Source organism: Ictidomys tridecemlineatus, chromosome 7 (assembly GCF_052094955.1).
Source record: "Ictidomys tridecemlineatus isolate mIctTri1 chromosome 7, mIctTri1.hap1, whole genome shotgun sequence".
NCBI classification, from domain to species: Eukaryota; Metazoa; Chordata; class Mammalia; order Rodentia; family Sciuridae; genus Ictidomys; species Ictidomys tridecemlineatus.
In genome coordinates, this window is record NC_135483.1 from 191,693,566 (window position 1) to 191,710,790 (window position 17,225).

General features: G+C 43.0%; 1 protein-coding gene across 18 annotated transcripts in view; it reads left to right on the plus strand.

The window, feature by feature from the left end:
- The window catches only part of Dis3l2 (DIS3 like 3'-5' exoribonuclease 2), a 339,632-nt gene that overhangs the window by 208,175 nt on the left and 114,232 nt on the right, over nucleotides 1–17,225 (plus strand). For 17 of the 18 annotated variants that reach the window (XM_078018215.1, XM_040268004.2, XM_078018225.1 and 14 more), the window contains one exon: nucleotides 5,224–5,303. The exons of the other annotated variant lie outside the window; for it this stretch is intronic. In XM_078018215.1, the coding sequence (XP_077874341.1) occupies nucleotides 5,224–5,303 (80 nt within the window). The remainder of the gene's footprint in view (nucleotides 1–5,223; nucleotides 5,304–17,225) is intronic. 18 annotated transcript variants of the gene reach the window in all.

Consider the following 17,225-nt stretch of genomic DNA (forward strand, 5'->3'; position numbering starts at 1 on the left):
AATGACATTTCAAACACCAGGGAATATAGAGTAAAGTTTGGCACACAGTGTACACATACTAACTAGAAAAGCACATGGAGGGTTTTGAATCTTGAGCCAAATTTTACTTTGTTCAGTGAGGAGTTGGTGAGGAGTTTTGACCATATACATGCTTTAAGATGATTAATCTAGGGCTGGGAGTGCAGCTCAGTGGTACAGCGCTTGCTTCTGATGTGTGTGGCCCTGGGTTTAATCTGCAGCAATGCAAAAGAAGAGGAAGAAAACAAGATTAATCTGGAAATAACCATGACCTTGGGGAGAACAGTAATTATGGTGTAGAAGGGGTCTTAGCCAAAACCCATAGAGGTAAATAGTGATGAGGTGGTGGGTCAATGTTCTTGTCCACACCAGACAGCTGCTTCCAGCTGAAAGGAGGCAGGGATGTTGGTATCTTGAAGAGGCAGAAGGTGTGGGTTTCAAGGAGGGGTATGAGTGACAGAGAAGCAGGAATTTTTTCTGTGCTTTTATACTTTTCTTGGGCTCTTGACCAAGTCTTAAGGGGTTATAGAAGGCTTTTAGATATTTATGTGTTCATTTCTCGTACCAATGGCTTTGAGTTAAAACAAACCATCTTAGAAGTTTACTGTGACTTTAAGAGGTTCTACTAAGCCCCTTGGTCAGGTGCCTTCAGAAGTTTTGGTTACATAACAGTTGCTCTGAATTGGAATTCTGCAGCCTCATGAACTGGAGCCTCATTCTCTCCCTCCTCCTCCCGGCACTTTATTTTCTGTGGGTCAGAGTTAGCTTCTCTCTAACCATTGTTGCGGAACTCTTTAAATATTTGGTCTCACAGGTTCTAAAAGCTGGCAGGCCAAGCTGCTCCCTGCAGGTTGTGAGCCATCCAGAAAAGGAGCCAGTAAAATCCCAAGCATGTTAACAAGAGTATAACAGCTGGATGGCGCACTGCCCCTGTCCCCCCAACCCCGCCTCATGGGGCTGGGCTCTCAAGTGCTGAGGCCAGCAGCTCTTAGCTGCCACAGCCCACAACCAGAAGGAGCCCTCATGCACCAAATCTTGGCCTATTCGTAATCATGGCGATGACAACGGATTAAATCACTGGCTCTTAGCGCTAAAGACTGGGGTTTGTCAGGGTCACTCACTGTCCCTTGCTTCTCCCAGTTTTACACAGTGTGAGCACCAGTTTGGAATCCACTGCTGCAATATGGTTCCTTGTTAGGAGCCTCTTAGTTTACTTCTGTCTGGAAGCTGGTTCTCTTAGTGGTTTACGCATGTGTCTCTTTCTTCCAATATCCCCTCAATACATGATTTTGAAATGCTGTTCATATGTATTTGTTTATATGCTGCTTTCCCCCCCCCCAAAAAAAAAGGCTTCAGGCCATTTGCAAATATTACATATCATGCAGTGGCTTTCTTAAAATTAGGAAATGGGGCAAAAGACATCTTTGAGTAGGATCATTAGGTAAAAGTTGGTTCATAAAGTTCAACCTACAAGTGATATCTTCTTGAGGCAAGTTATGAGTGTCTTTCTGAGTTTTCCAGTAGCCAGAGCAAAAATAAACTTAAGGACAAAATTCATACATCTGTAAGATGTAGGCCGTCCACTTAGGAGAAGAGTTTCCTTGCATTGTGCCAGCTTGCCCCGTAAGTGCTCATGGAAAAGCACCAGGTGATCAGATGTTCCTTGCTTTCGTGAGCTTTCCTGCAGTAGGTGGCATAACCACTTAGTTGGCGTCCTTTGGTGTCCGTTGGGGTAGACATGGTGGCAAAGCCAGTGTATGTCCCAATGCAGACCATTGCTTCTCTAGGGGTGAACATTGCTTCATTCAGGGAGATGCTGTGCTGCAGAAAAGTGCAGGGGGGGCAAAATGGGTCTGTCAAGAACTACTGACATCAGCATTTGGGGCTCTGTGAAGTCTTGTAATTAGAAATAGGCCTAGCATGTCCCAAACTGCTTGAATGACAAGACCATTTTTAATAAATTAAAAGATGTATCTGGCTATTTGGAAACCTTGATCTAAAACAGGACCCAGCAAACTTTATATTAAGGGCCACATATTATTATATTTTTTTTTTGGAGGGGGTGCTGGGTATTTAATCCAGGGTCTTGAGTATGTTACACACTTTCTATACTTGGGAGCTACATCCCCAGACTCCTACACGGTAAATGTTTTAGGCATTTTATCTCCATCAACTCTGCTATTATATCAAAAAAGCATGGCTGTGTTCTAATCAACCTTTATTTATGGATACTGAATTTTGATTTTATACAGTTTTCATGTGTCACAAAATAGTATTTTGATTTTTTTAAACCACATAAAAATGCAAAAGCTGAACTTAGCTCAAAAGCCTTTGAAAAACAGAGCCAGATATGATGGTGTGTACCAAATGAAAACAAAAATTTTAAGGTGATAGATCTTATAATGCTAAGTGAAGTTAGCCAATCCCAAAAAAAATCCTACCTATTCAGGGATGAAACTCAGTGGTGTCAGAGTATTCACCTATTATGCCCTGGATTCAGTCCCCAGTACCACATTCCCCACCCTCCAAAAAAATAAAGCAAGAAGAAGAAGACGACAATGACAGGTTAAATCTGGTCTACGAACTGTGGTGTGCCACCCCACAATCAAGCGTAGTGTCTGGATGGCACATCTGTGTAGCAAGCAAGTTTTCCCGAGTACTGTTCGTTAAAGTCAGGGTTTTTGTGTGTGTGTGTAATTTTTGTTAGTTATTGATGGACCTTTATTTGTTTATTTATTTATATGTGGTGCTGAGAATCAAACCCAGTGCCTCACACATGCTAGGCAAGTGCTCTACCACTGAGCCATAACCTCAGCCCCTCAAGGTCAGTTTTAATTTTGACTTTTATCTTTCTAGTTTAAAAGCAGATAAAAAAACAAAAGTCGTAGAGAATTGCTGGTCAGATATTTTCCTCAGAAAACAGTTGGGGTAGGGGTGCCAAATGCTTTAATAAGCAATATTAATATTAATATTAAGAGTGCCAAATGCTTTAATAAGCAATATTATGTTTCTGATGCACAGGTTTTTTTTTTTTTTTGATTAGGGAAGATTATCTACAGTGTTAATTTTCTCCAAAAGGAATACTTAATTGCAGTAATTTTTTAAATATGAAAAAGCATAAAGGGAAAAATTAATCCATAGTTCTAGCATCCATTGATTAATGCTATGAACATTTTAACACATATATTTTTACTTTCCTCAGTTCAAAAATCACATTTTAAAACTATTTTAAAATTAACAATTAGTATACTTGACCTTTATTTCGCTTTTAAGTTTTAAGATGATAGACCTTATAATGCTAAGTAAAGTTAGCCAATCCAAAAAAAAAACAAATGCTGAATGTTTTCTCTGTTATAAGAAGGCTGATTCATAGTGGGGTAGGGAGGGGGAACATGGGAGGAATAGACGAACTCTAGATAGGGGAGAGGGATGAGAGAGGAAGGGAGGGGGCAGGGAGTCAGCAAGGATGGTGGAATGTGATGGACATCATTATCCCAAGTACACCTATGAAGACACAAATTGGTGTAAACATACTTTATATACAACCAGAGATATGAAAAATTTTACTGTATATGTGTAATAGGAATTGTAATGCATTTTGCTGTCGTTTTTTTTTAAGAAATCAATTAAAATTTTTTTAAAAAGATGATAGATCTTAGACACCACAAGCAAGATCAGCAAGGTTCTACCCCACTGCACAGGCACCCCAAAGGCAGGCCCTGGCAGCCACTGACCTGCTCTCTTGTCACTATAATTTTTCAAGTTCCATTCAAGCTGTGGCATGTGTGAGTAGTTTTCTTCATTTTCGTTGCTAGGTTCTCTTCCTTGTGGAAGTTTGGTTATATATATTACAGTTTGGTTATATATTTGCCATTTACAATTCCATCCTTTTCAACTTCAACATTTCTTTTTCCTGTACTTACTTAAAATCAGTGTCTATATTTAATGTGGTGGGGTTTTTATTTCCCCAGAAAGGTATCACTGAATTGTTGGTGTGTTTTATAATTAATGCTGTCTTAGACTTGAGGGTTTGTGGTGGTGAGAGGGGCAGTGTAGGCATCAAGTGGGCCTTGAGGGAGATGAGGAGAAAGGGTGGTGGTTTTTTTTAAAGGCCCTGAGAGCTTAGCAGGCTGCACTGGAGCAGCTTGGAAGCCTTGGAGAGCTTTGGGGAAGTTTTGAACAGAACTCCAGGAGAAAACTTATCTAGCTGGTCAATATCAGCAGGGCAGTGAATCAGGAGATAGGGCTTTCAGTGACAGTCAAGATGAAGGGGAAGAGCTTGGGATGAGGCCATAGAAGCAGAGGGTGCTGCAGTGCAATGCAGGGGCAGTACGGGGTTACTGCAGAACATCCCAATTTCCAGGCAGAACTTGGACAGAGAACTGAGGACATCCGCTGCCAGCATCTTTAGGTATTTACAGGCTGGAAATTGATGGTTTGAGTGGGGTGCATTGTGTGGGAAACTGTGAAACAGTATAAGAATGTCCTGGCACTGCACACATTAGGCATGAGATGTGTGTAAGGTAGTGTGAGGATAAATGGACACAGGCTGTGTTTGAGGATGAGCTTGGGTAAAGTACTTGACTGTTCATGAACACATCCTCCGATTTTGGCTGTTTCCAAGTAATATTGTGTTATAGTTAACTAAATTAAACACCCAAAGCATTTTACAGAAACTATTCTTGGGTCTTTCTCACCCATCACCCCCACCTGTGTCACAAGTCAGGTAACTTACTCTTTGGCACACCCATTTGGTCAAGATAGGAAAAGGAGAGTAAACCATGTCAAACAGATTATTGAAGAAAAGGTTCCCATCAGCCCTGATGAAGGGAAGGCCAAATAAGAGTTGACCATCAGAGAGTAACTTAGCAAAGGATCTGCCCTTTTGCCAAGGACCCTTCTTGGAAAGCACCTTTCATGGAAGCAGCCTCCCTTCACCTGCTCACATGTATTCTCACCCAGGGTAGAGGAGAATTCAGTGCCAGTTCCCAAACAGAAGGGGAAAGTGCTCACCCATTTCTCTCTCCTCAGTTTCACGTTTTAGTCTCAAATTTCTCCCTTCTCAGAGAGAGATGATAGAAACTCCTCTTTGCTCTACATAACAGAGCATCTGTGCAAAACAAACTGTTCTTAATTCTGTACTATAGTGAAGAAGAGTTTCTATTATTTGTGCCATTACTAATTATATCTTAAAATTTTTCCTAGAAAAGACTGCATCTTCACCATTGACCCATCAACTGCCCGAGACCTCGATGATGCCCTCTCCTGTAGGCCACTGGCTGATGGTAGGATGGAAGTTTCTATAACATTCTGGGTAGCAGGCAGTCTGCATACCTGTGTTCTCCAGGCAGCAGAACATGCAAGGTCGGGGTTATTTTCTTCCTGAACTTTCCCTGGGCCTCTGAGCCTACACAGCTGTGTGACCTTAAGATTGTGTTCCTATGGTGACTTTGGTGAGGGTGAGAATGAGAAATGGCTTCTCACCGGGGCTTCTTGGGCCTTAGAAGAGGCAACAGTGAGTGCCTTGGCCCTTCAGGAAGTTACAGTCCGGGTGTAAGGAGTTCCATAAAGAAAGCCCCTGCAGCTCTGTTCAGAGAGACTGAGGGCCCTGTAGTGCACAGGGAGTTTGAAGGGGTCCTCTCCCAAGACACTGCACTGTGGTTAGCAGGAGTATCTTCCTGAGTAATGCCTGTCCAGGCCTGAGCTGCTTACTCTCGCTAGGTCTTCCCTGCTCCTGCTGTCCAGCTGATTGCAATAGGCAAACAGTTAGGGGCTCTTCAAACATTCTTTTGGAATGTTGTTAAGAAGCAGCAGGATTGAGGACAGTAGTCTTTGTAAATGATAACAGAGGAAGCAGGGCACCTGACTCTTAGAGGGGGAGAGTGCAGGCTAATAGGGGGTAAGCCCCCTCAATTCCCTTCCTCATGCCCCTAGATGTGCTGCTGGCAGTCTCTTACTGTTTCCTGCTTCTCTAGAATGGGTCTGGCTGACGACTGTGGCTTTGACGGCTTGCCCATGGTGGCTGTCCAGCCCTCCTGTCTTCAGTCTGCCACAGAGCATTGAACACTATAGAGTGCTCACATCTCGTCCAACACGAACCTCCATTGGGTCTGTGTGAGACCCTTCTCTGCTATAAAAGGCAATGAAGCTCAGTAGTGGAAGGTTGAGAGAAAGAAAACACCACTGCCTAAAATGTGTTTATCTTCTTGTAGTCAAAATCCCCCTTGAACCTGTGGCTCAATGTTTTCAATTAAAGAAAATTGAAAGGAAGATAAAGCTTAAAAATTCCCATGTAAATTTTAGAGAAATTACATATGTTTGCAATCCAAAATCAGAGCAGCATATTCACAAAAGCAAATGGAGACTTGATTTCTTATATTCTGAGCAATGTCTTTTGCATGCAACGTCTTGGGCAGGCCCACTTTCTATAGACTCCACTTCCCGGAGCCTCACTGTAAAAAGCGCCCCAGGCAGAAGGCTTGGAAGGCTTCCCTCCTGGGTCACAGCTCTGCTTTGGTAATAGTCTCATACTTGAAAGTAGTTGATTTGTTTATTCTGTCCAATTTTATAATTGTTAATGGCAGAAGTTTAATACCTGTTTTCCCATCTCTGCTGTCCTGGAACCCTTGACCTTGCAGGGGATACCAGGGAGCTGGCTTATACCCTGCCCCACCCACTCTGCACACCACAGCTTCATGTAGAGGGATCAGTGTGGCAGCAGAATCTTTTTGGAGGAAAGTGCAAAAGATAGGGCAGGAATGGGCTAGGATTGTAGCCATAGTGGAAGAGCTCTTGCCTAGCACATGTGAGGCCCTGGGTTTGATCCTCAGCACCATATAAAAATAAATAAATAATTGTTTCCAAAATACAATAAATAATGACAGGAAAGGTAAATTGGGGGCACATTTGCAAACCAAAGAACTTTCTTTCTTTATCAGACAGTGGAAAGCCACATAGATGTTGTTTAGCAAGAGTTCAGTAAAAATGAAGAAAATAATTTAGCAGTGCAAAATGAAAGAAAAGGGAAGGAGGAAGAGTCAGCGAAGCAAATCAGTAAGCAAATCATACTGCCATCCTCCAGAGGAGGAAGACCTAGCTGGAGATGCACTCGCAATCCTCAGGAGGTAGGTGGACAGATGTGAGGAGAGATAATGACAGACGCCCATGGGCCTGGATTTTGGAGCTGAGGAAAGGAGCCAAGGTGGCATCAAGGTCTCAGCCAATGTGACAGGAGTTGGAGCCCACGAGTGGAAATTGGCCTGTGAGGAGCACACGCAGGTGTGGGAGGGTATATTGTTCGGAGGTATCTATCTGAGGACACATATTTGTGCGTGTTGCTGCTGCGTGTCCTTTCTAGAGTCGGCGGGCTAAGCAGATGCAGGCGGCCCTGAGGAAAAGTAAGCAAACAGTAATTTTATTAGGATGATGGGATCCTAAGTGATTTTTCTCTACTTTCCAAATTTTTGTAATGTGGTAATAATAGTTTTATAATGAAAAAATTTTGTAATAAAAAAAAATATGAGGTGCCAGAAATCACAGGCTGCCCAGTAGCCCACTGCACCAGGTGATCAGACACCTTCCATCTGCTCAGCGTCCCACATTCCAGAGGGGCAGTTGACATCTGTTCACTTGGCAAGGCCACTGTAAAGGACATGGGAAAGGAGCCAGGGAAGACTCGGGAAAAGCCTCAGGTGGCCAGTCAAGCGTTTTTATGGTGGCACTTATACAGTTGGCCTTTGTGACAGCAGTTTCTGCCAGGGCCATTTATCCAGGGAGATGAAAAGTGAAAAGTCAATTCCAGTTTGGATTAGGGTAAGGTTGGCTAAGTTTGGTTTCCGTTAGTTACCAGTTTATGTCAATTCTTGCTTAGAGGAAAATGTTCAGTGTTTGAAAAAGAAAGTAATGTTTTCTGGGCATACTTATATCATCTACAGCCATGCTTATTTAAAGAAATACCATATAAAAGCTCTACTTTTCTTTGGTCCTGTTGAAGTCATCAAAGTGACTATGTTGTGAAAAATGAAATGCACAGACATGCAGAGTATACCTAGTCTTCATTCTCCTTTTCCATGGAGTTCAGATGTATTCCCAGGACTTTAACATTATCTCTTATCAAGTGCAAGATGTGGATGATCAATTCCAAAAAATGCAATGGCCTACTTGTTCTCCAGTGTTCACCAGTACATCACAATTAGCTTGAAGGCCAAGGAGCGGGTGCTACCAACGCTTTGAAAGGAATTCTGCCAGTCCCTGACCTGTGATTCTTGCCCCCTTTTCAGCCTATAAATACCCTTGAGGGGAATAAATACTACCATGAGCATTATCCAGCAATGTGGAATATTTCATTTTTGCTCAAAGAAAATATTTAGTAATAAGAGTTGTGTTACAATGATAACCTAAAATCTAAGACAGTAAATCCCACAGTTCAGTGTTTTATGATTTTAACAGATCACTTGCAACACACCTCACGGTTGACCTCACCCCTCAAGTGTGGGAATGCCACAGTTGTCAGATCACCCTCTGTTTTTTGAATTACCTCCATAGCATTTACTTATTGAATATCCAGATTGCATTTGAACTTTCTACCTTAAAGGCAAACCATTCTGCCTTGAGGTTTCTTAGGAAACCTTTCCCTGTGATGATCTGAAATACTGCTGTCTTCCTGTAATTTTTCACCCATTAGTCCCAAGTGTGGTCATCAGGCAGTCCCTATAGAACAAATCTAGTATCTCATATAAAAACCCTTCAAATACTAGAAAACTGGTATCTTATATCTTCTGAACTATAGCTTCTCAGCTAAATATCCTAAATATTCTTGCATGTCTTGTAGCTCCTGAAGTGTGAGTCCATTCCCCATGTCATGGATTCACTCTTGCCTTTATGAAGTCTTAAGCACATCGAGGCCTACAGGCTCTAGCCTAAACAGTTCCTCCTTGTTGGTCAGAATCGGGGCTAGGGTAATAGCTACTTTTTGATCAGTTCTTTCACTCCTTTGACCAAAATACCTGACAAGAATGATTTTAGAGGAGAAAAAGGTTATTTGCAGCTCAGGGTTTCAGAGGTCTTAGTCCTTAGACAGCTAACTCCATTACTCTGGATCCAAGGAACAGCAGAACATCATGATGGAAGAGTGTGGTGGAGGAAAGTGGCTCAGAACATGGGCACCAGGAAGCAGAGAGTTCTGCTCTCCAGGGTAAAAATATGTAACTCCCCAGTAGGCCTTCAGTTAATTCATTCCACTGGATTAATGACCTGATGAGGTCAAGGCTCTCATAACCCAGTCATTTCCCCTCTAAACTTTCTTGCATTATCTCACATTTGGGGAACACCTCATATCTAAACCATAACAGCTACCCATTCTGTTCAGTTAAACAAGTATTTTTGCTTTGCTGTAGTCTCATAGAGGAAGTTGTCAGCTACACAAGTCAAGACCTTCATTCAGCTTTTGGTTGGTTCAGACCCCCAACGATCCTACAGGAAATTGAAGTCTACTTCTCCTGCATCTTGCTTCTCTGATGTTTTGTTCTCTAGTGTGTGCTGTGCCACTGAACACAGAAGGGTAATCCTGGCTAGGCCTCAGGTATGAGTGAGTGGCAAGGGTGAGTAGCTGCTAATGGGCTGGGTTTCTGTTTGAGGTGATGAAAATGTTCTGGGATTAGATAGTTGATAGTTGCATGTTTTATGAGTATGCTAAAAACTACCAAGTAAATGACTGATGAATGAATGAGAAGAAAATGAATAATCTGAATCCACTCATCCTTAAGGCTTAGAGTTTACAGCTAACCCACTGTTTGTCAGGGTCTTGATAGCATGCCTATCTGGGTATCTATAGCCACATCCCTCTTGCCTGCCTCTCTTCTGACTGCTTTCTTCTCTGGACCATGAAATCCTACTCCAGGGTGCACAGCCCTCTGTCCACCTGTCTTTGCACACTTCCCATTCCTACAGAGCGCAGTCATCTGAATCAAGAAAAGAAGGCGCATCCTCCCACCTGCATAGGAGATAGTGCCTGGCGCTCACCCCAAGGACAGCCCCAGCTATGCCAGCCACCCAGTGCCAGTGCCATTCCCTTGGCTCTGATTCCTCCTCTCACTGTGCAAATGGAAAGGCCCTTCCTTCTCCTGAACCTTCCCCAGCGCTGCCACAGCTCAGGGACCTGCTGCATCCTCTCCCCCGACCTTGAAGGAGCAGTGTGTACCCTGCTGCTATTTCTCCTACAGTCTGCTTATTCCTTACTCCCTACGCAGCAGAGCTTTGGGATCTAGAAAGACCAGTGAGCCAGGTTATCCCTGACCTCAGGGCCCCTAATTGGTGCAGCACTCTGCTCTTTTGTCTCCTTCTCCTTGAAATTCCCTCTTCCTCCAGCCCAGAGGACCTTCCCTGCCCCTGGTTCTGCACCTTAGGCTGTTCCTCCCCAGGCATCTGCTGTCCGCTTCTCCACTGCCCACCCCTTCCCTGCAGTCCTTCGTTTCCTGCTCTGCAGTCTTTGTACTTGCCTTTCCTTTGGCCTGGGGGGCAGCTGTGGCTGAGCTGCATTAGGATCTGATTGATCACTTTCTCAGGAAGGTGTTCTCAGCCTTTCCCTATGGAGTCCTACCTCCTAGCCACCCTCCCTGCTTGTTTGCTGGTCATTTACTCCCGAGCTCTTAGTTCACTCCTTTTGTTCCTTATCTGTCATCCCACCATTCCTGTGCCACTCAGGATGAGTCCTCTGAGAGCCTGTGCTGGGGTTTGCAGCACCCAAGAGTGCAGAGACTTCTCGGGCAGAGGGCAGTGCTGCGAAGTCCCTGGGATGACAAAAGTGTGGTGTTTTGGAGGGAAACACACACACACACACACACACACACACACACACACAGCAGTTGACTGGGTGGTAATTCATGAGATGGTAGATCACGAGGTTCAGCTGGATGGTAGTGGTTGGTAAAGCAGAGATGAGGCCACCAGCCCCTTTGCAGGTGCAGCTGGAAGGCTGGGGTTGATGGCTGGGAAGGCATTTGAGCTGGAGCCCAGCAGCATCTATTTATTCATGAAATATGCACTGAGGGCCAGCCAGACACCATGCTTTGTGCTGGTTGTACAGTGGCTAGAGAAACTGGACAGGCTTCCCATCCTCCCCAGTTTACTATTAGTTAACACTAACCATGTGAATGTCAGTATGATCTATCATTTAGATGTGGGGTTGAGATAGGGGCTGGATAGTGATATCTATGTAGACTTGAAGAATAAATCAGAGTAGGCCAAAGCATGGGGAAAAGGACATTTCTGGTGAAGGGAAGAAGGTAAATAAGAGCCCTGAGCTATAAAGGGACTTTGGCACTGGAACAAATCAAAAAGAAAGTGTAGCCAAATTATGGGGGTGAAGAAGGATCTTGTGGCAAGTCAGGAAAAAGTGCACAGGCTTAGGAGGAGTGGGAGTTTGAGAGTGAGCCAGGGCTTTAAGCAGGAGAGAGTCCCAGTCTCCTTCACAGTTTGGAAAGATCACTCTAGCAGCAGGGGACCTGGGTGAGAACAGTGGGGCTCAATGATCCAGGTGGGAGGCAGGAAGAGAGTGGCCGCAGGACATGGCATCTTGCTGCAGAGATTGCAGTGTCTTGCCACATGCTAAGTGAAGGCAGTCCTTATGAAATAGATGGATCATTCCCTGCTCCACGCTGTCCAAGATTGCCTGTCCTTCTGAGGACTAAACTGCTGCTCTCTCAGACTCTCCCACTGCATACCCCACTGTTGCTTTCTGGCCTACTCCAGCCATTGCTCACCTGTTGCCCACAGGCACACCAAGCCACACCTGCCTCACAGCTTTAGCACTTTTGTTCCCTCGATCCCGTCCCCTTCCTTCCAGATCCCTCACTGCTCAGATGTCATTCAGGGAGGCTCTTCCTGACCACCCAGTCACTGGCCTGCAGTGGTCTCTGCCCCCTCCCTCTTGGTTTTAGGTGCTTCTTGAGGATCTATCCGACTGGCTGGTGAGCTTTATAGAACAGGGACATCATTTTGTTCACTGCTGAACCCTGGGTGCCTAGAGCACAGTGTGTCCCACATTTGGTATCTATGAAATGTTTATTCAATGAATGAGTAAAAGAAGTACATTAATAACATTTTGGCTATTGGAAATATGACTCTAGAATGCCGTTTGGTTTCTGGCTTGTGTACTGGATGGAAAATAATGCCACTGTCTGTGGTGGGAAAGATAGTAACTCAGGTAAGGACATGTTGACACTGCAGTGCCTGAGTGCCATCCAGGTAGAACTAGCTACGCAACAAGTAAAAGGTCAGGGCTGGAGATTTGGGAGTCATCAGTGCAGGCACCTGGGACACAGTCTAGGGAAAAGTCACAGGCGTGAGGAAGACCAGCCTGGAGATCTGGAAGAGCTACCCCACAACAGGGATGAGTAGCCCAGTGTAGCAACTGAAAGACAGGTTGGGGGAGATTGGGCCCAAAGCAGAGGATAAGCAAGACAGACAGGTGGAGCAGGCTAGCACAATGAACCATAAGAACGGCCATAGGGAACATCAGTCAAAGAGAAATGGGAAGAGTTCTTGGCTTTGGCAACCGGGGTATCATGGAAGCCCTTGGTGAAACTGGTGTCAGTGACTTAGAAGAGGTCCAGCAGACTGCAGTTGCTGGAGGAGGGGGTGGAAAGTCTGGAAATGGAAACTATGAATGCAGATGACTTATTCTGAGAGGCTGGGCTATGAAAATAGGAGAGCACAAGGGCAGGGTCAAAGATGGCTGTTTTCTTTGTGTTTATGATGGAAGAAATTGGAGATGATAGAGAAAAATAGGTTGAAAATATAGGAAGGAGAGCTTGATTTGCAAGCTAATTGGTCTTGAAGAGATGGAGGGATGAACTCAGAGTCTAATTAGAAAGTAAGGCTAAGAACACCTGTTCTTTTGGGACAGAGGCAGGACCCAAGGAATGGGCAACCATTGCTCAGTGCTTATGCCTGACAGTGTCCCCTTGCTCTGTGAATAGGAACCAAAACTCTGTCACGGGGGCTGGGGGAATAGTGGCAAGGATAGAGAGCAACCAGGGACCTGCCAGCCCTAGCCTAGGCACACACTGTTCAGATGTGCCTGGGTTTTGCCCTGTGAAGCCCAGGTGGTAGTAGGATCTTCTCTTCTCAGCCTCCTAGATGTGGAGCACAGACTGCAGGGGTCCAGCTGTGGGTTGCTAGAGGGAGTCCAGGGAGGCCAACTGGACAGGGTCCCCTCTCAGCCTATTTCTTCTCCATACCTACACCTAGTCAACCAAAGTTTCTTTTAAAAAGACAAAGGAAAGAAAGAGTAACCCATAGTCACATTTGATTCCTTTTTCTCTAAGGACTCTTTTTTAATGTGTGGGTGTGTGTGGCCTTTTCAATAATTCCTTTATTTTCCTCACTATTCTTCAGTTATCTTTCCTACATTGTGCGCACAAGGATCAGCAGTTCCTTTTCTGCTTGAAATCTGCTTGTACTACATATCAGGTCTTTATTTTATTTTATTTTATTTTATTTTATGTTTTAGCAAAGCTTTGATGCCAAAGCACTTTGAGTCTAGTCCTGAGCCTTCTCTCTAATTCCCAGTACCACTTTTATATCCACCCACACAGACACCTACACTGGTGTCTATCCACCACACTCGGTCTTGCTCCAGGCTTCTGCTTGCTCCTTTCCGTCCCTTTACTATGCCTTGCCTCCTTGCCTACATCGTCACCTATTGAAATCTACTCAAGAGCAAGGTAAACCTCTGTAGAGCTTTTCTTTTCTCCTGGCAGAATGAATTGTTCCTATCTTATCCTATCAGTACATTTTCTTCATGTCTCTAAAGCAGCAATAAACGTCATTACTTCTGGATTTAATTCTCCACTTTGCTTCTTGCCTACAGGCAAGGCATTCCTTGGATATCTCTACATCCTGAGTATCAAGCACACTACCCTGCATTAAAAAAAAAAAGAAAAAAAAAAAAAGGTTTGGTGTAGTCAGGTCTAACCAGAAAACCTACTATATTCTTCTACCATACTTTCTTTCCTTTTCCTATTTCTTGACTTGCCCTTTTTATTTCCACTGTTCTTTTATCCTTAAGTTTGTGGTTGCCTATATGTTTATATTCTGACCCACAAGCCAACTGCTTTATCTTCTAAAACAAGTTTGTTTCTTTGAAATTGGGCATACTTTTTCCTTCATTCAAGTCTTTGATTCGTCTGTCATGTCTGTCAAGACCTATCAGGTCATACAATTCTATTTTCATGTATGCTCTCTATTCCTCCAGCTTGGTGAATTGGGCTCACTTCTTCCCCAGGAGCCTCCTGTATGACCTACTCCGTTTTTCTCTTTTCATGTCTACATCCTTCCACAGAAACTCATGTCTTGATTTTCTCTTGTCATTTTTTTAACTCCTATCTGTATCCTTTCCGTCTCCAAATGAAATAAATGCTAATTTAATACATTCTGGTCAGAGAACATATTATTTTCTTCCTTTTAAATAAATGTATTAAGCTTGTCTTATGGCCCAGTATGTTTTTCTTGGTAAATATTCCATGTGTGCTTGAAAAGAATGTCTTCTATTTATTGTCGAACACAGAGTTTGGTAAGTGTCTACACAGACAAGTAGGGACAGTGTTGTTCCACTCTTCTGTATTGATGTTCTATCTACATGCCCTACCAGTTAATTGAGAAAGGAATATTGAAATTTCCAACTATAATTTAGGATTTCATTTATTTTTCCTGTTCTGTTGATTTATCCTAATTTACTTTGAAGTACTATTATTAAGTGTATACATATTTAGAAGTATTGTATCTTCTTGATGATCTACCTTTTTAATATTTATTTTTTTAGTTGTCAATACCTTTATTTTATTATGTTTATGTGGTGCTGAGGGTTGAACTCAGGCCCTCGCTTGTGCTGGGCAAGTACTTCACCACTGAGCCACAGCCTCAACTACCTTTTTGTCACTATGAAATATGCCACTTTTATCTCCAACATCTACTTTGAGATAATACAGCCACTCCAGCTCTCCAATGACGTTGTGCATTTTATATCATTTCCCAATCCAATCTTTCACTTTTATCATTTTGTAAACTTCATTGGATTTTATGGGGAAGTTGCGATCAAGGGGGATCTAGGGTATAATCCTTCCTTTCACTTTTAAATGGGTTCTTTTTATTTTTAGTGTTGCCAGAAGAACATTTTATTAGTTGCTCAAAACATTACAATGATCTTGACATATCGTATATTATACATTTGATTCAAATGGGGTATGAATTCTTATTTTTCCCACGTGTACAAATTGCAGGATCACACTGGTTATACAGCCACGTTTATACATACAGCCATACTAGTGTCTGTTGTATTCTGCTGCCTTCCTATCCCCTTCCTATCCCCCACTCCCCTCTCCTCCCCTCCCATCATCTCTCTCTACCCCATCTACTGTAACTCATTTCTCTCTCTCTTTTTTTTCCCTTCCCCCTCACATCCTCTTATATGTAATTTTGTATAACAACGAGGGTCTCCTTCCATCTTCCATGCAATTTCCCTTCTCTCTCCCTTTCCCTTCCACCTCTCGTCCCTGTTTAATGGTAATCTTCTTCTCCTGCTCTTCCTCCCTGCTCTGTTTTGAGTTGCCCCGTTCTTCTATTGAAATTTTATATCTTATAGTTCTCTTTATCCAATCTATTTTTGCTGTTGAGTTCACAGTTTTAGATTGCACTTAATTTAATTTAAGGTATACAGTTGGGTACAGTTTTCTTGCTGTTACTTATGTTTCATATTATTCTTTGTTCCTTTTTTTCTTCTTTTGAATTGGGTATTTTACCCCAGGGTATGTTCATTAAAATGTGATGAGTGGTATTTCAAAATGCTCCGAGGTTTGAAGAAGTGTAAAATAAATTCCTAGTAAAATTGCTATGAGGAGGACTTAATTCATGTGTTTCTGAGTGAGAGGATGATGGGCTCAAGTAATTGAGACTCCCCGAGCTAGTTAAGACTGAGGTGTTGAGTAGTGGGACCTCTAGTGGGTTGAGACTCCTCCTAATGCAGGGGTTGTGGCTAAGCTCAAGTGATAGAAGCCTCAGAAAAATCCTGCAAAGAAGACTTCTAATATAATAAATAGATTATGCCATACTGAAATACTTTTTGGACAAGTAATGTGTGGTGACCTTGAAATGTGCCTTCTCCTACCATGTATCATCATTAGCAGCATATTGTTGTTGAGTTGGTTAATAAACATAGGGCTACTAGAGTTACTAAGTGAAAGCAAAATCATGTTGCTACGCCAGATGCCAGAAGAAGAGCTGGTGATATTCCTATTAGTGCTCAGGGACTTGCATTAGTTTACATTACAGGCATGAGTTGGGCGGGTCGTTAGTTATTATCATGTAAGTGTCAACTAATTAGGAATGTAACTGTAACATTTAGTGTAAGTTTGAATTGAAGCCACAGCAAATTCAAGTGATAGTATAATCAAAATAACAAATTTAATTAGTGGATTTGCACATTAGAACTAATGTGATTCCTCCACTAAGTGTGTAAGCAGGCGGCTGGCCATACTATCAGCTGTTAATCAGACAGCTACACTATACATTGAATAAAAAGCCTGATCATCTCAATAATCACTCATATTTGGATTAGTGGAATTGGTGTTTCTTGAGGTAGAAAGTAGCTAATGTTGATGAAACTCAGTGATTACTGCCTGTTATGATTTTGGTACTAGTTGTTCCCCCAAAGCTCATGTGTGAGACAGCATAAGGAAGTTCACAGGTGAAATGATAGGGTTATAAGAGCCTTACCCAATCAGTAAGTTAATCCACTGCTACAGATTATCTGGGTGGTAACTGTAGGCAGGTGTAGGATTTGGAGGAGGTGGATCTCTGGGGGCATGCCTTTGAGATATATATATATATATATTATCCCTGGTTTACGGAGCCATCTCTCTACTTCCTGGTGTCCATGCCCTGAGCTGCTTTCCTCCACCACACCCTTCCCACCTGAAGTTCTGTCTCACCTTAGACCCAGAGCAATGGAGTCAGCTGTCTGTGGACTGAGACTTCTGAAACTGTGAGCCCCAAATAAACTTTTCCTCCTTGAAAATTGTTCTTGTCAGGTCTTTGGTCACAGCAGTGAAAAAAGCTGACAAAAACACTGCCCCTGTTCATAATGCAATAGCTGTACCTAAATTCATTGATAGCTGAGTGGTTGTATATGGATGAGGTAGTAGTCCTTGTAG